Source organism: Staurois parvus, unplaced genomic scaffold (genome assembly GCF_062004578.1).
Source record: "Staurois parvus isolate SC_StPar_1 unplaced genomic scaffold, SC_StPar_1.0 ptg000582l, whole genome shotgun sequence".
NCBI lineage: Eukaryota > Metazoa > Chordata > Amphibia > Anura > Ranidae > Staurois > Staurois parvus.
This window is the reverse complement of record NW_028318378.1, coordinates 1,247,061-1,266,358: the sequence shown is the minus strand read 5'-3', so window position 1 is coordinate 1,266,358 and position 19,298 is coordinate 1,247,061. Positions and strand designations below refer to the sequence as shown.

Sequence of the window (19,298 nt, the reverse complement as noted above, 5' to 3'; positions counted from 1 at the left end):
TCATTGTAACAAACATGCTGTGTATAAATCACAACTACCAATAATTGTCATCATCTACCTGATGATGGTGAGGGATGGTGTGACCTTCCTGTGTGGAATCCCGGGAATACAGAGGATGGGGACATCTCTCTGGTGGGTTCCTGGTATTAGGTGGCTCCATCATATCCTTGTGTCCTTCTGAAAACTCCTCCATCACTCCATACTCCTCATCCTCCTCTTTATACTCTTCTTTACCATCAATATTATCATCCCCGAGGATTCCACTCTGAAAGATATAATAAAACATTCATTGTAACAAACATGCTGTGTATAAATCACAACTACCAATAATTGTCATCATCTACCTGATGATGGTGAGGGATGGTGTGACCTTCCTGTGTGGAATCCCGGGAATACAGAGGACGGGGACATCTCTCTGGTGGGTTCCCATGACTGGATCCATCTGTAGGAAACACACACACTGACTGAATCCATTGTTTCTATGTGTTTATCAGATGATGGGGGATCTAGGTGGATCCTCCGTACTGCTCTCTCCTTTACAATAAAGTCTCCTCTTACCCGGTGATGTGAGGGGCGGCTGATTGTCCATCATGACGTCCTTGTAGAGATCCTTGTGTCCTTCTAAATACTCCCACTCCTCCATGGAGAAATAGACAGTGACACCCTGACACCTTATAGGAACCTGACACACACAATGATACAGTCACCATCCAGACACATCCCTTGTCTGTTACTGGAGAATGTCCCAGAATTCCCGGCACCGCTCACCTCTCCTGTCAGCAGCTCAGTGATCTCTCTGGTGACTTCTAGAATCTTCTTCTGCTTTCTCTCTTCTATCAGGGAGGGAGGTGGAGGCAATGTGATGTCATATGATCTCCAGACTTCACAGGAGGAAAACTCTACATCTGAACACAAATAGTCACATCAAATGATATTCCCAGAATCCTCCTCACCTCTCCATTCAGGTCTCTATGTATTATAGCCCCACTTTACTCTGGATGGAGGGACATTGGGAGGAGGAGCTGTGAGGTCAGTGTGATGTCATAGGATTCTGCCTCTGGATGGAGGGACATTGGGAGAAGGAGCTGTGATGTCAGTGTGATGTCATAGGATTCTCTGACTCTGGATGGAGGGACATTGGGAGGAGGAGCTGTGAGGTCAGTGTGATGTCATAGGATTCTCTGACTCTGGATGGAGGGACATTGGGAGGAGGAGCTGTGAGGTCAGTGTGATGTCATAGGATTCTGACTCTGGATGGAGGGACATTGGGAGAAGGAGCTGTGAGGTCAGTGTGATGTCATAGGATTCTCTGACTCTGGATGGAGGGACATTGGGGAGGAGTTGTGATGTCAGTGTGATGTCATATGATTCTCTGCCTCTGGATGGAAGGACATTGGGAGGAGGAGCTGTGAGGTCTGTGTGATGTCATAGGATTCTGCCTCTGGATGGAGGGACATTGGGAGGAGGAGCTGTGAGGTCAGTGTGATGTCATAGGACATAGACTCTGGTTGGAGGGACATTGGGAGGAGGAGCTGTGAGGTCAGTGTGATGTCATAGGATTCTGACTCTGGATGGAGGGACATTGGGAGAAGGAGCTGTGAGGTCAGTGTGATGTCATAGGATTCTCTGACTCTGGATGGAGGGACATTGGGGAGGAGTTGTGATGTCAGTGTGATGTCATAGGATTCTCTGCCTCTGGATGGAAGGACATTGGGAGGAGGAGCTGTGAGGTCAGTGTGATGTCATAGGATTCTCTGAGTCTGGATGGAGGGACATTGGGAGGAGGAGCTGTGAGGTCAGTGTGATGTCATAGGACATAGACTCTGGTTGGAGGGACATTGGGAGGAGGAGCTGTGAGGTCAGTGTGATGTCATAGGACATATAGACTCTGGATGGAGGGACATTTGGATGGGGAGATTTGAGGGGTCCTCTATATGAGGCTCCTGTATAAACCAAATCCTTGTTCCTGGGTGCGTCCTACCTCTCCTAAACTGAAGAGTGAACTTTGACCTTTACCATCCAGAAATCTGTCCGGAATCTGTGGAAGTAAACTGTCATGTGATCAGGTGACGTGCGGAGGAACGGAGTGTAAATAGCAGACAATTGTCTCCAGAGCCCCTAATGGTGGGGATGGATTTGGCGGCGTGCTGGTGCCAAGTTTCCTCCCCCCAGGGTCACTGCAGGTGTGGAGAAAAGCTGTGTAAGAGGATATGGAGGAGAGATGAGGAGATCCAGGAATCAGGAGAAAGGTCAGGGCAGGCAACAGACAAGTATGAAGACAAGGCGGTTGGCCCCACAAGCAGTGATGTAGGGGATAAAATCCTTTGTTGGAATCCTTTACACACAATGTAGTAACACATGACAGCTCCAGGACAGAGCAGAGGAACAGAAGACGCGTCACACCAATACAGGCTTAGTCATTACTGATTTTTATTTGTCCAGAACAGCTTTAAATAACATGTAACAGCTGATAAGGATTTGTCTGGAATCCGGGATAACAAAGTATACAACAACATGACATCATTAATATCATGACACATAAAGTGACAACAATCCCTGTAATATATGTGGTTCCTCGGACAGGTCACAGATATATGAAATGGAAACCAGCATGATAAGGAAGGATGAGTGACACCTTTTATTTGTTCAGTCCAAGCAGGGAGGTGGAGTCACCCACAATATAATGAGACAATAAATGAAACAATCCTACATAAACATGATAACATATCACCCGGCACTCAGCCCTGGAGGGAGGTGTCTGCAAATGACAAATCCAAATCCTTCCATTTACATAGAACATGAAAGCCTGTATTGGTGTGACACGTCTTCTGTTCCTCTGTCCTGTCCTGGAGCTGTCATGTTATTACTACATTGTGTGTAAAGGATTCCAATAAAGGATTTTATCTCCTACATCACTGCTTGTGGGGCCAACCGCCTTGTCTTCATACTGCCCCTGTGACCACGGATCAGGCCGGAACCTACGTGTCTGTGGAGGGGTCATACACATTCCGCACTCACTTACAGACGTCATTTTGTTTTTCCTGTAAGTCAGCTTTGGGAGCAAAATATATTATCATCAACTCCTCCCCCTGAAGGGGTTCATCTACGTATTACCTCCTCTGCTGCCAGATCCAGGAATGTCTCCTCTCTGCTTCCTCATTCATGGAACGTCCTGTCTGCACCTGACATCACTTCCTGTCTATACCTGACATCACTTCCTGTCTGTACCTGACATCACTTCCTGTCTTCCATAGAGACTTCCTGTCTGGGTAGAAGTGAGATCCCCACCTTGTGGAGCTCAGAGAGGTCCAAAATCCCTCCCCCGAGCAGTCATATATTTCTGTCCCCCTTGGTGGGAGTGGAGGTGACCCCTCTATAAGGATCTACAGTCCATACACACCCAGCACAAGGCCGGGGTCACACTACCAGACGCTTCTCGGGGCTGCAGTTCCTCTGAGCTCCACAAGGTGGGGATCTCACTTCTACCCACACAGGAAGTCTCTATAGAAGACAGACAAGAAGTGATGTCAGGGACAGACAGGAAGTGATGTCAGGTACAGGCAGGAAGTAGAGAGGAGCCATTGGTGGAAGTGGCAGCAGAAGAGGTAATAAGATGTTATGTTCTATTTACACCCAGTAACGCCCCCATCATACCCATCCTCTTCCTCCATAGTCATCTCCGTCCTTTTCCTCCATAGTCACGTCCGTCCTCTTCCTCCATAGTCACGTCCGTCCTCTTCCTCCATAGTCACGTCCGTCCTCTTCCTCCATAGTCACGTCCTTCCTCTTCCTCCATAGTCACGTCCTTCCTCTTCCTCCATGGTCACGTCCTTCCTCTTCCTCCATAGTCACGTCTGTCCTCTTCCCCCATAGTCACGTCTGTCCTCTTCCTCCATAGTCACGTCCGTCCTCTTCCTCCATAGTCACGTCTGTCCTCTTCCTCCATAGTCACGTCTGTCCTCTTCCCCCATAGTCATGTCTGTCCTCTTCCTCCATAGTCACATCCGTCCTCTTCCTCCATAGTCACGTCCGTCCTCTTCCTCCATAGTCACGTCCGTCCTCTTCCTCCATAGTCACGTCTGTCCTCTTCCTCCATAGTCACATCCGTCCTCTTCCTCCATAGTCACGTCCGTCCTCTTCCTCCATAGTCACGTCTGTCCTCTTCCTCCATAGTCACATCCATCCTCTTCCTCCATAGTCACGTCTGTCCTCTTCCCCCATAGTCACGTCTGTCCTCTTCCTCCATAGTCACGTCTGTCCTCTTCCTCCATAGTCACATCCGTCCTCTTCCTCCATAGTCACGTCCGTCCTCTTCCTCCATAGTCACATCCGTCCTCTTCCTCCATAGTCACGTCCGTCCTCTTCCTCCATAGTCACATCCGTCCTCTTCCTCCATAGTCACGTCCGTCCTCTTCCTCCATAGTCATGTCCGTCCTCTTCCTCCATAGTCATGTCCGTCCTCTTCCTCCATAGTCACGTCTGTCCTGTTCTAATCCTGGGGGGTGTCCTAATCATGGGGGTTGTCCTAATCATGGGAGTGTCCTAATCCTGGGAGGTGTCCTAATCTTGTGAGGTGTCCTAATCCCCCCTGTGGAGGGACATCTCTGTGATGTACAGAATGTGCTGCAGCAGCGCTGACACTTACAAAGGAAATAGTGTTTAACCATTTGCCTGCCAGCAACTTCCTGGTTTACAGGAGTGCACGCCGCCCCTTGCTGCTCACGCTGTGGTTGGACACAGCATGAGTTTGTTGTCAGGCTTGCAGCCAATGATTGTGGCTGTGAACCTGTTGATAACTGTGGCCAACCACAGCACAGAGATCAGGGTGTTAGTGATCACACATGAAGATCTGGCTGCTTCTTCTCCCTGATCTCACTTACCGGTCAGAGCTGAGATCAGGAAGAAAATCCATCCAGTCTGGGAGTACAATCAGCACACATACACTTGTTAGGCACACAGTGAACCCCTTGATTGCCTTCCTGATCACCCATCACCCAGCCAGTGTCATTAGTACAGTGACAGTGTACAGTATTATTACAGATCTCTGTATTAGTATCACTAGTGACATCAGTTAGTGTCCCCCCCCAGTCAGTGTCAGTTACTGTCAGTCTCTGATTGGCTGCCACATTATCACAGTCACACTATAAATCGCTGATCGCTAGTATAGTGTTTCTCTGGACTGGTATCCTGGTCACAGTCAGACCAATACTAGTGTCCCCGATGGAATGGTAGAAATTCTGAGGCCCCTCTGCACACTGCTATATACCCTTCAAGCAGACTATGCAATAAATCGGGATATTTAGATCACACATATTACAATACATGTTTAAGCTGCCAACTGCGTCAAAGTGATCCCTCTATGGCCAGTCCTACTCTGCTCTGCCTACGCAAGTGCTACTGTGGACACAATGCTAGCATAGGGGAAAAGACACAATGGGGAGAGCTACAAGGTTCAGGTCTGGCTACTGACCCAACATTACAACAAACAAGAGATCCCTGTGCTGAAATCCCAACAGCTAGTGTGTGCTCAAATCCAAACAGCTAGTGCATGCACTAGCTGTTGGGATTTGAGCACATGGATCTCTTGTTTGTTGTATTGTTGGGTCAGTAGCCAGACCTGAACCTTGTAGCTCTCCCCATTGTGTAGGACTGGCCATAGAGGGATCACTTTGACACAGTTGGCCAGTTTAAGCATGTATTGTAATATGTGTGAACTAAATGTCCCTATTTATTGCATAGTCTGCTTGAAGGGTATATAGCAGTGTGCAGAGGGGCCTTCAGAATTTCTGGTGTTAATATGTGGTTACACCCCTTTAGCACCTGATGGATAGATGCATGTACTAGCTGTTGGGATTTGAGCACATGGATCTCCCGATGGAATGTGTCCCCATAAATGCAGTGTTAGCAGGATCAGCCCTGATCACTGCCACCACTTGCATTTAGCCCCCCCAACAAATGCAATGTCAGTATAATTTTTCAGATCACTGCCATCTCTGATACATTGTCTGCAAAACCAGAGTCAGCAACATCTGAGCCTGATCTCTCCTACCACCAGCAGATCATTTCATTTCTAGCACACAAGCAGTCCCTGATTGCTAGCCAGGAGCTCTTTTTCCCATAGCTGCCACTATGTACCCATAAATTTAGTGTCCAAAAAAAAGTTCCCTAGAGAGGTGTACAGGATTCCCAGCATGACAGATGAGAGTGAAGGGGAAGCCTCACTATCAGAATCAGGCTCAGATTATGGACCTGTAGAGAGCAGTGACACCCCAGCAGGTAGGTCTGATGATGGTGAAGAGGTCCCTGCTAAGATCAGGCACACCCAACCCCATTCCCAGGTTGCTGAGGTGCTAGAAATGCAGGATTATTCTCATATGCAGCACAGTGACAGCACTAGCACTGCACTACCTTTTGGTGGATTGACAAGCACCAGTGTCCTAGTACTTCCTAGCCTTTTATACATCAGCACTGCAGTATTTCATGGTGACGTGGTGAGTCCCAAGTGCAGTACAAGCTGGTGATGTGGCTAGGACTCGTAGCATTATGCAACTGCATCCACCAAGAATTCAAGCACAGGCCTGTAGAGCCCATGGTGTCCTCCCAGAGGTGCCTGCAAACCCTGAATGGTTTCCCCCAGATTCAGCAGCATCCATCATCCCCCCATTCACAGCCCCGGGTTCAGGTGGAAACAGAGAACTTAACAACGCCCCTTGATTTATTTTAGCTGTTTTTCACTGAAGACCTCTACAATTTGATTGTGCACCAAAGCAATCTTTATACCCAACAATACATCTCTGCCAACTCAAATTCAAAGTGTGCCAGCCTATTCGAGTTCAAACCTGTCACGGTTTCTGAATTTAAAGCTTTTTTGGGCCTAACCCTTAACATGGCCCTTACAAAGAATGAATTGTGCTCATTGGTCCACAGACCTGATTCATCATATGTCCGTGTTCTTTGCTGCAATGGCCCCGATGTCCAGACTACATGGAGAGCAGTGGTTAGATAGTGTGGGATTTGTTGTCACCCTTGTTGAATATGGGGTACCATTTGTACGTGGACAACCTTTATGCTAGCATGCAACTTTTTAGACATTTGTTCCTTCAAGAAATTGGCTGCTATGGCACCATGCGATCTAATCACAAAGGCTTTCCCCAGTGGCTTGGTAACACCCCACTTAGAGAGGGGAAGAATTCTGCTTTTGCATGAAGAACTACTCAAGTAAAATGGAAGGACAAATGTGATGTATTTATCCTGTCTTCCATTCAGACACAACGGTCCAAATTTACGGCCTCTGGTGTTGTTGAAAGGCCTATCTGTGTCAGCGTCAGAATACACAGATCAATGCTGCAGCTGACTGGTGTTCCTGCAAAGCAAATAACAGTTAACAATAACACAGTAACAATATAACATTATTTAAAAAATATATATATTTTTCCTGACTACCTATGATCTTTAGAGACCTGTCCTGTGCTGAATTATGTGGACCCCTACACTGTGCCATGCTGTACTCTGGAGTTTCTCCCCTTATTCCATGTTTACCAGACACATCATTTTTGGGTGACTTTTGTGTTGAGGTAGGTGGGAGGACATCAGGAAAATGCCTCTCATGCAGCCGGCTAACTGCATCTGGATTTGGGCTTTGGGCCGCAGTGCCTTCTGGATACTAAAAGGCAGTGATGATCTCCTCCTGATATTTAGGAAGGATCCGATTCTTCCAGTAGCTTTGTAAATAACAAAAGCATTGTATAGAGCCAATTGACATTATTAAATGTCATTATTTAATGATAAATATATAGACACTTTTTTGTACCAATGTCTAGCTCTGCAGGTGGTTAACAATGGCTTCATTATTTGGTAGTTGAAGTCTACACCTCCCAGGCTTTTGGAAAATGAAAAAAAAAAATATTTTTTATTTTAATCTTTCATTCCTCAAAACCTTGTGACAATAAAATGAGATCTGCAAAATACTCAGCATGCCGCTGGTTAAATACCTTGGAGTGTCGACTTTCCAAAAAAGGGTCATTTAGGGGTGTTTGTACTATTGGGGCATTTTAGAGTCTCCAAAACTGTGATAGGTATTCAGGACATCCAATGAATAATTAATGCCCCTTGAAAGCCTGAAGGTGCTGATTGGATTTTGGGCCCTGTACATGGATAGGCTGTACTTGTTTGGGGCTGTAATTACACATATACCCATGGGATGTGTGAGAAATATCTAATTAAAGTGACAACTTTGTGTAAAGAAAAATACAATTTTTGTCATATCCCAAATACTTGTGGCAAAAAATAAAATCTTCCATGGATTCAACATGCCTCCCAGAAAATACCTCAGACTGTCTACTTTCCAAAAATGAGGTAATTTAGAAACATAGAAAAGTGAAGGCAGAAAAAACTGTGTGGCCCAGCAAGTTCTTTTGTGGGGGAGGTGGATGGGGGTTTGTTTGGTAACGTATTGTCTGAGTATAGAGCTATGCTTATCCCAAGCATGTTTGAAGCTATTTACTGCTGACTGGCTCACTACCTCTGCTGGAAGTTTACTCCAAGCATCATCTACTCTTGTGTGTACTGTCCTGGCATTTTAGCACCTCAAGAAATGTATAGGCAGTAGGAAAGTCAGAGCTGCTTAAAAGCTGCGTAGATTCTAGTATATATCCCGTAGTTTGTAGACTCTATAACTTTCACACACAACAATTAATATACACTTACTGGGGATTGTTTTCCAAAGACAAGTAGTGGAATACATTTTGGCCTAAATTTACAAAGAAATGTGATTTGGTCAGGTATTTTTAATAACAGAAAGTAGAAAATATAGTTTTTTTTTAATGTTGGTCTTTTTTCATTTATATGTAGCGCTACCCCCTCAAGAGCCGCTGAGTATTTTGGGTTCCCTGTTCACTTCTGAGCCCTGGCTGGAGCACAACCCCTACTGACACCATTGTAATACCTTGGTCAGGTGTCCCCCCCGGCTATAACACACAATAATCACATAGCATTGAATGAATAGTAAATCAGTCTGTATTAGAGTCAGATTAGCAGCAATATACACACAAAGAATCGACTGATGTGAGAAACTATGAACCGTTCAGGAGAAATAAACAACATATTACAGCACAATACCACATTAAATAGACCAAATTGTCCTCCAGGACTCAGAGTTTAATTGTTTCTCTCCTACCCAGAGAACGTTCCCCAAACAGGCAGAAAAGGGGAGATTAGGAATGTTAGGCTCGCTCCCTTGTGGGCTCCCAATAAACAGAACCAGTGCTTAACTCTCTGAGGGTTTCAACAAGCAGAAAGTCCCATATAAACCCCATCACCCAATGCAGGAAAGACTCTTCTGCTGGTTTGGTGGAGCTCTTTACGTTGGTGCCCAGTGGAGGGGTCATCCCTTTTCTTCATGAGAAAATGTCCCTTCCCTGGTGATGAGGACACAGCAAGCAGAGTTCCCCTTCAATAAAGGCAGCAATCTAGGAGTTTACTTGGGTATGGTGGTTACTCAAACTGAGGAGGGTGAGAGCAGACTTCAGCAGAAGTATGTCCCTTTAGTGTGAGACTTGGCTGGTGGAACTTTGTGTAGAACAGGCCGGAGGTAATATGATTTTACTTTTTTCCAGTTCCTACCAATCAGGCAACAGAATCTATTAGAGCTGATATACTGTGTGTGATACTTCAATGGGCTTCTGGTGTAGATAGGCCGCAGCACTGATTGGGCTACAGAGACTGTGTCTCTATGTGGCAGTCTGTATTGTAAGAATCCTGGACTTTAGTAACCGGCAACAACAACTATGGAACCTGTATCACATGGTGGTGTGGTGTGGGTTAGGAACTCTCTCACCAGTCCTTCAAAGTAGTGGTGTGAAATGATGTCCTTGTTGCTGAGGGGCCCCTGTTCTGGCTGTCTTCCCATGGACATAGCGGTGCCAATGGCAATGACACAATCCACCTACATGCAGGATTGACTATCCTGCCTCTCTGTACGATCAACAATCTGGAAATTCCCTTCTCCATCCTCTGATTCAGTCTGATCCAGCCTGAGGCCTCCTGGATCGGCACTCTGTTCTCACACGCACCCTGCCTCTCTTCTCCTCTCCTCCCCTTTTATATGCTCCATCCCCTTTACTCAACTGGGATCTCTAGTTGTCAGCTGAACTGGATGAAGAAATCCTGCTTGCAGCATACAAGTCCCAGCATTCTCAGTGTTGCTGTACAATTTCCTGTATCAGCTGAACTGCAGAGTACAGCCATCTTGTGGCCATTTAACAATCTGCAATTAGTAACAATGCAGTGTGTTACATACACAAAAAAACCCCCAGTGGTGATCAAATACCACCAAAAGAAAGCTTCATTTGTGTGAGATAATGATATAAATTGCATTTGAGTTCAGTGTTGCATGACCGAGCAATTTCCAGTTAAAGTAGTGCAGTGCTGAGCAGCAAAAAATAACCTGGTCATGAAGGTGTAATACCTTCTGGTGGTAAAGTGGTTAAACTGTGTGTCAGGTTCTTTATAGGTAGAAAGGTAAGGATGTGGAACTCCCTTCCACAGTTGGTGTGTCAGCGGGGAGTGTAGATACATTCACAAACCTTTTAGATGTGTTTCTTAGGGAACACAATGTAAAGGGATATGGAAAAGGATGGTGCCATAGACACGCAGATACACACAATGCGGCTGAACTGGAGGGACGGGTGTCTTTAGTCAACCTTACCGACTATGTAACCATTTATCATTCCTTGTCTGCAGATCTAAAACTCATCAAAACCAGTTCGGAGACAAAACAAACCCAACAGAGAAAAGGGGATTTCTGATCCGGCAGACCAAGAGAGTTCTGGGGTCTAAACACTAAACAGTCTAAAGTAAACGTGTTCCCGTGGGGGGCGGTAGTTCTTAAGGTATGACTAAAGGTAAAACTTTTTTTTTTAGTTTTGGAGTAGAGAGGAATTAGAGCATCTGTCAGTTTTTATTGCGGTTTGTGCCCCCATTTGTCCCGGTGACCATTATAACCAATGAAAGAGAGTCCCAAATTTTGGGTTGACATCAGAACACTAATAGAGGGTAAATCCTCCAATGGGGAAACTAGTTCTGGTGACACCTCAGAATTCCTTCACTTTGGGGGATTTCCTCTCATTTCTTGTTTTGACTTAGAGACAGAAAGTGAAGGGAAATCTCCCCAATGGGACACAGATGGCAAAAACACCTGACAGAGGTTAAAACCCTCCATTAATCTATCCAAAATGAAACAAGTGGTTTGTCTTTAGTTACACTTTAAATGTCCAGCAACCCTCCTATTCCCCCCTCACATCCACATCCTATTATTGTGTGACCAATACCATCCAAATCATTCTTACTTTCATTTCCCAAAGTTATCCATCTACAAGGAGACCTGTATAGATCACATGATGGCACCAATGAGGATGGAGGAGGACCGGAGTCACATGACTGAGAAGATACTAAACCTCACCCTGGAGATCATCTACCTGCTGACCGGAGAGGTGAGGAGGATTCTGGGAGGTCACATGACATCACTCTTATCTCTATTAATAAAACACAGACCTGACCAGAGAGGTGAGGAGGATTCTGGGAGGTCACATGACATCACTCTTATCTCTGTTAATAAAACACAGACCTGAACGGAGAGGTGAGGAGAATTCTGGGAGGTCACATGACATCACTCTTATCTCTATTAATAACACACAGACCTGACCGGAGAGGTGAGGAGGATTCTGGGAGGTCACATGACATCACTCTCATCTCTATTAATAAAACGCAGACCTGTCCGGAGAGGTGAGGAGGATTCTGGGAGGTCACATGACATCACTCTCATCTCTATTAATAAAACGCAAACCTGTCCGGAGAGGTGAGGAGGATTCTGGGAGGTCACATGACATCACTCTCATCTCTATTAATAAAACGCAGACCTGTCCGGAGAGGTGAGGAGGATTCTGGGAGGTCACATGACATCACTCTTATCTCTATTAATAAAACGCAGACCTGACCGGAGAGGTGAGGAGGTTTCTGGGAGGTCACATGACATCACTCTCATCTCTATTAATAAAACACAGACCTGACCGGAGAGGTGAGGAGGATTCTGGGAGGTCACATGACATCACTCTCGTCTCTATTAATAAACACAGACCTGACCGGAGAGGTGAGGAGGATTCTGGGAGTCTAACATGATATTCCTATTGGTTCCCCAATACAGAGATTTCCTCTTCTGAAGTCAGGTGATCATATGACCATCACAGTGCCTCCATGTGACTCCCTAAACCCTGAGAGACACAACATGCAGAAGATTCTAGAAGTCACCAAGAAGATGATGGAGCTGCTGACAGGAGAGGTGAGCGGTGCCGGGAATTCTGGGACATTCTCCAGTAACAGACAAGGGATGTGTCTGGATGGTGACTGTATCATTGTGTGTGTCAGGTTCCTATAAGGTGTCAGGGTGTCACTGTCTATTTCTCCATGGAGGAGTGGGAGTATTTAGAAGGACACAAGGATCTCTACAAGGACGTCATGATGGACAATCAGCCGCCCCTCACATCACCGGGTAAGAGGAGACTTTATTGTAAAGGAGAGAGCAGTACGGAGGATCCACCTAGATCCCCCATCATCTGATAAACACATAGAAACAATGGATTCAGTCAGTGTGTGTGTTTCCTACAGATGGATCCAGTCATGGGAACCCACCAGAGAGATGTCCCCGTCCTCTGTATTCCTGGGATTCCACACAGGAAGGTCACACCATCCCTCACCATCATCAGGTAGATGATGACAATTATTGGTAGTTGTGATTTATACACAGCATGTTTGTTACAATGAATGTTTTATTATATCTTTCAGAGTGGAATCCTCGGGGATGATAATATTGATGTTAAAGAAGAGTATAAAGAGGAGGATGAGGAGTATGGAGTGATGGAGGAGTTTTCAGAAGGACACAAGGATATGATGGAGCCACCTAATACCAGGAACCCACCAGAGAGATGTCCCCGTCCTCTGTATTCCCGGGATTCCACACAGGAAGGTCACACCATCCCTCACCATTACAAGGTTGGTGGGGCAGAGAGCATGGACCTGGGACAATATATGGATTTTTTATGTGACCTTATATTTTACAGAGAACCTCTTCTATCTTTTCTTGGTTTAGGGTGAAGATCTGATAGATATAAAAGTTGAGGTGAAAGCAGAAGAAGAAGAAGAGGCGTATGTGAGGGATGATCAGCAGTCTATGGAGGAGGTTGGAATAACGGGGACATTTATAGAGGAGGACACTCCTACAGAGATCAGCACAGGTGGGTCATGAACACTAAATCCATTCCTCCACCCATACTTGTCATGATTCCCTTCACATTGATCCAGCACCGGGTTTTGCCTCCTGTCCGTGTTGCTCGGGTTCCTGCCTATCCCCCCTGAACCTAGGTATTATCAAGTCTTTGTACCTGTGTGTTAGTGTTCCAGCAACGTGTCTTCATGTGGAAGCCGGACCCCTCTGGTTCCTGTGGTGGTCACTGCCGCTTGAGTATTCCCATATTCTGTGTGCTGTTTGATCCTGTCTTTGTTCTCAGTGTTTTCCCTCTGGCTGTGCAGTTATATTCTCTTTGGTTTCTGTCCGTGGATCCCCTCATTTCCTGTTGCTGTGTGTGTCCTTCTCAGCATTGTTTCCTGTTGTTTGCCTGCAGCCCTTTCCATGTTGCTGAGTCTCTCTCTCTGCACCATTGCTCAGCATCCCTCCCTCTCCTGCACTTTACACGTGTTCCCTGCGTCCTCTCCCCCGGAGCCCCTTCCTAGGTTGCTGCAGTAGGTGACCTTGGTTCCTAGTATCCTGTGTGTACCGCGTGTCCTTCCAGCATGCTATTCGGTTGCACTGTGCCTGCACGGGTGTGTTAGAGAGCTGCAACCTGGGGGCTGCCATGCAGCACAACATCCACCCCTCCAGTGGCTCTGGTGAAGACCGGATGGCCCCTTAGATCCTGCAACTCTTGTGTGCGGTCACACTGCTCCTGTATATGTGAGGACCGGTACCCAGCTACACCTGTTTAGTTGTTTCCACTGGCCCACTATAGATCCTGAGGTTACAGTCCCATGTATTATTATTATACAGGATTTATGGCGCCAACAGTGTGCTCAGCGCTTTACAATATAACGGGAGACAATACAGATCAATACAAGAGGGATAGGAGGGCCTGATCCTGGGAGCTTACAATCTAGGTCTTCTCCTCTGATCGTGACAATACTGCTCACTGATTGGTCCAGAGCAGAGTAACCCCTGCAATATCATCACGTAAGACACTATTTATGTATCTAGATAGATTTATATTGATTCTGGGGTTCAGCTGCCAGCAAAGTGTTCATCTTCTACATAGGTGTTGCTCTACCTAGGCACTTGGGGCATGTGTCTTGGGGTTCTTACCAATGGCCGGATCTAGCAAGATCTGCTTGTCTGCTGGCTGTGCCGGGTGGAGGGATATGTCTGTAGTGTCTCAGACCCAAGTCACTGAGTGCAGTCTCAGGAGATGGGAGGCAGCGGTGTGGGACCTTGTACATTCCATAGTCCTGACTTCTGCTCTCCACCCTCCCCCCACTGCTATATATACACATAATATGGATTCTCTTTTGTTACACCCATTTCCTAGTTCCCTTGAGGGTGGAATTGTAAGCTCCTCGGAGACCAAGCTGCCTGATGTGGGCGGAGTCCTGGTTTGGGGGAACCAATCAGCTCCTGTCTAGTAATCCTCTTTGTCTTTGTATTTTAGTCCATGGCCGGGAGATGAGGAAAACCTCCGAGGATTGTCTCACTTTGTCTCCAGACTGGAAAGTAGAAGATGAGGACATCACACAGTATAGTCCAGGAGAAAACCCGGCTCCCTCCAATGTCCATCCGGCACCACCCAGTGTAGATGGACCATCGGATTCCTCGTATCCTGAGGAACCTCAGACTGTGCGGGACCGGGCCGGCCTTCCAACAGGGAAGAGCTTCTCCTGTCCTGAGTGCGGGAAGGGTTTCAGTTTTAAATCCCATCTTAATGTGCATAAAAGGTCTCACACGGGGGAGAAGCCGTATCCCTGTCCTGAGTGCGGGAAATGTTTTTCACAAAAGTCCAACTTTCAATTACATCAGAGATCTCACACGGGGGAGAAGCCATATTACTGTTCTGAGTGCGGGAAATGTTTTTCAGATAAGTCTAATCTTTACAGACATAAGAAATTGCATACTGGAGACAAGCCACATTCTTGTCCTGAGTGTGGGAAATGTTTTTCAGAGAAGTCCCATCTTTACATACATCAGAGATCTCACACAGGGGAAAAGCCATATTCCTGTTCTGAGTGCAAGAAATGTTTTTCACAGATTTCCCATCTTTACATACATCAGAGATTGCACACGGGGCAGAAGCCGTATTCCTGTCCTGAGTGCGGGAAATGTTTTTCAGGGAGGTCCGGCCTTAACACACATCAGAGATTTCATACAGGGGAAAAGCCATATTCCTGTTCTGAGTGCGGGAAATGTTTTTTGCAGAAGTCCGATCTTTACAGACATCAGCGAATTCACACGGGTGAGAAGCCACGTTCCTATCCTGATTGAGGGAAATGTTCCTCACTGAAGTCCTGTCTTCCTGTACATCAGGGGTCCCACACAACCCTGGAGGTGTATTAGTGCCTTGAGTGTGGGAAATGTCAACTCTATGAATGTTGCTGGACATCCCAGCTCTCATGTGGGGAAGATGCACACCCTGATATACACCTCAGATATACTCCATGGCTGATCTTCATCATGGAAGAAACAGTTCATAAGGAGATCAGAGGTCCCCAAAGACATGGATGAAGTGTGGGACTGGGTTGGCCATTGATAGCAGGAGAAGAATAAAAATGGAGTCCTGACCTTTCATTGGCTGAGTACATATTTTTTAAACATTCTATATTGAGTTTTCTAAAGAGATATAGAAAGAAGCAATATGAAAAGAGGAGACGAGTGGCTCATACTTCTTGCCATGACTTCTGAATAAAAGATAAATCACAGTAACCAATGAAATAATTATAATCTCTCCAATAAAGAAAGAGGAAGGAATCTTCTGGCAGGAACTGACCTGGAGGTGTGACCGGGTGTGATACCTGATCAGAAAACATGGATGGACTCTCTCCTGAGACTTTGTTCCCAACTCCAATAAGTGAGAGGAGCAGAATGTCATAATGTTCCTCGATGTCATGATAAAGCCAAGGAAGTAAGGTTCGGCCATGAGTGCGCACAGACACATCAGGAGAGCAAAAGAATGACAACGTCATGAACCAGAAAACCAAGGTATACACGGCCAGATGGGGAGCAAGTAACACCTGTTATGTATGCGTGTCCTCAATGCGTGTTCCATACACGGCTGTCTGATCTCTACAATGTAACCACCTTGACAAACCCATCCATAGAAGTAAAAGAAGACAACATAGAGGATTGCTCCAAGGATGTAAGTGTTGCTGCAATAAAAGTGTCCCATCTATTATGGAAATGCCTGACTGAGGCTTGGTTGTTGAGCTCCATGTCTACCTTCTCTCTGTAAATCAGAAGACGTAGATCTTTTTTAGTGTCTGTGATGGTGGGGACAAGGTGATAGTCCATTTCTTAGGAATAGCCCTGTGGGCCACCAGTAAACATAATAATATCCACCACAAGCTCCTGCGGGATTTGTGGATGTGGGCTTTCTGAGCTGAATGGAGAGTTGTAGAAGAACTGGGTCCATGGGGAGTGAGCAGCCACAAACTCCTGAGATGTAGGCTAACACTTGTTCCCAAAAGGTTGAGATGCGGGGCCATTCCTGAAATCGGTGGAAGAGAGAGGGCGGTGCTCACTATATAGTGGATTTGTGGAGAGTTCTTAGTGGATAGAAATGGGAAGAAGGCCCCATGGAAGGGCTTACATTGAGACTCTCCAGGATTCATTCACCACAAGCCTTTGCACTTTGTTCTATCCTTCCAGTATGTTGCCCACCAGGTTCTCTCCCGGTATGACCTTGCTCCAAGATTTCACAGATGTGGGATGTAGAGGTTTAGTAAAGAGAGAGTGTAAAGGTCGATAGATGTCAGATATGGAGTATTTCCATTCCTGTAGGAAGCGATCCGATATGGAAGTTTGAAAACATTGTTGCTTGGCTGGGCAGCACCAGTTTATACAACCTGAGAGGTGTAGGTAGTAGAGAGAGGGATGGCTTGGCAGGGCATAAGTTGATGCAAGGGTTGGGAAAGATTTCAAAGTTCCTGATGGTTCAAATATGTGTCATACATGGAGGCAACGCAGGAGAGCCCCTTAGAACTCCAAATGTTGAAAGCGGCATATTGAACAGCTTGTGGAAACATTGTAATGCCTCTTATGGGCAAATATTGGGAGACATGGGGTGACAGGCCCAGTTTGCTCTGTATGTCCCTCCATGTAAGAATCAGATTCCATATCAGAAGGTTGTGTTGAATACTTGTGGGGAACAATTGTATTTTGCAATGCAGGAGTGCAGCTAAGTCATATGGTTGCCCCACTGCCAACTCCAAATCATAATTACTGTATGAGGAAGCCTGAAGTATCCAATCTGTCCCTATACACAATAAACAGGCAAGGTCATACAATGGAATATTGGGAAAGTTTGCTCCACTCTCTTTTTTTGCTCCCCCTGTTTAAGCAGTAACCAAATTGTTTGAAGAGGGTACAAAAAGCGAGCAAAGCTCACCATTTTGAACAGGTGGCATCCCCCAAAAAGCGATAGGAGAAGGTACATCCATGTTTCCATCTCATTTCCTATTTTAGATATCAGTGGAGGGTAGTAATGATAGACCGAGGATGGCTCCTTCCCTATCGTAATGCCTGAATATGTGATCTGAACATTTGCTATGTGGAAGAGAGACTGCTGGGCCCAGGGAAGGGTGTTGGTTCGAGAAAAGGAAAGTATTCCACTCTTAGCAGAATTGATTGGAAGGCCAGAGCACTGTAGGAGGCTTGTGAAGACCTGATGGAGAATGTGAATATCTGCCACAGGATCCGCCATAAAATATAAGAATATCATCGGCAAATAGGACTACACAGAGTTCTTCTTGACCTGTCTGAATCCCATGTATTGGGGCTCTGGAGGAAAGGTAAAGGGAGAAAGGTTCCAGGGCAAGGTTGAAAAGAAGAGGTGAAGGGGGGGCAACCCTGGTGAGTACCCTTCGTGCAGCAATATTTCACCTGATATGAGACCTGCAGCTACCACCCTGGGTGAAGGTGCAGAATCCATACTGCTGAAAAGCCCATCAGAAGAACCAGAGCAAGCCAATGATAGCTGACATTATCCAAGACTTTTTCAGCATCCAATGTAATAATCGCTCGATCCTCAGACGGGTGTACCTTGCCTTGTTCCAGCACTGCAATAACTTTCCGAATGTTGGAAGCCACTGATCTACCATTAATAAAGCCAGCCTGGGCAGTATGGATAAGGGAGGGTAATACTGCAGCCAAGAGGGATGCTACTATTTCAGAGAGTATTTTAGTGTTCACATTTAGGAGGGATATGAGTCGGTATGCCTCCGGTTCAGTTGGGTCCTTGCCCTTATTAGAAATCAATTTTATATAGTCTTGGTGACCCATTGGAAGGTATGGGCCCCCCTCCCAAACCTCGTTATATGCTGTCAGTAGCTGAGGGATGAAGAGAGTCCGTCATATACAATGCTGGTGTGTAGCCATCAGGACCAGGTGATTTCCCACTAGGTAAGCCTTTAATCACCTCAGACTCTTCCTTTAATAAAATAGGGGCATTTACAGATTGCAGGTGGGAGGGGCCAATAGTGAGTAAATGAAGTGAGTCTAAGAATTTTGTGGTCACCTCAAGGTCTTGGATCTAGATATAGAGTGGCACAAATATCTTCCAGTATTTTATTGGTTTCTTCTGGGGAGGAGACAAGGGCAGCAGAAGTATCCTTTAGGGAGGCTACATGAGTTGGTTGGAGAGACCCTTTGCTTACCCACCTTATCACCATATTTACACAATTGGGAATCAGCAGAGGAACCATTTACTGTATATGTTTACCCAGCCAAGTCCTTCCTGTGTTAGCGCCTCCACTCTGCTACCCAGCCAAGTCCTTCCTGTGTTAGCGCCTCCATTCTGCTACCCAGCCGAGTCCTTCCTGTGTTAGCGCCTCCACTCTGCTACCCAGCCAAGTCCTTCCTGTGTTAGCGCCTCCACTCTGCTACCCAGCCGAGTCCTTCCTGTGTTAGCGCCTCCACTCTGCTACCCAGCCGAGTACTTCCTGTGTTAGCGCCTCCACTCTGCTACCCGGCCGAGTCCTTCCTGTGTTAGCGC

General features: G+C 46.2%; 2 protein-coding genes across 2 annotated transcripts; both read left to right on the top strand.

Annotated features, from left to right (window-relative positions):
• The first annotated feature begins 9,422 nt into the window (after nt 1–9,422).
• LOC149450121 (uncharacterized) lies at nt 9,423–13,324 on the top strand. The gene is made up of 4 exons (XM_089692352.1): nt 9,423–9,532; nt 10,604–10,712; nt 12,838–13,044; nt 13,142–13,324. The coding sequence occupies exons 1-4, from the start codon at nt 9,423–9,425 to the stop codon at nt 13,295–13,297; spliced, it is 582 nt and encodes a 193-aa protein (XP_089548478.1). The 3' UTR covers nt 13,298–13,324.
• Nucleotides 13,325–14,761: 1,437 nt separating this feature from the next.
• LOC149450120 (uncharacterized) lies at nt 14,762–16,487 on the top strand. The gene has a single exon (XM_089692351.1). The coding sequence runs from the start codon at nt 14,762–14,764 to the stop codon at nt 15,572–15,574; it is 813 nt and encodes a 270-aa protein (XP_089548477.1). The 3' UTR covers nt 15,575–16,487.
• The last annotated feature ends 2,811 nt before the right edge of the window (nt 16,488–19,298 follow it).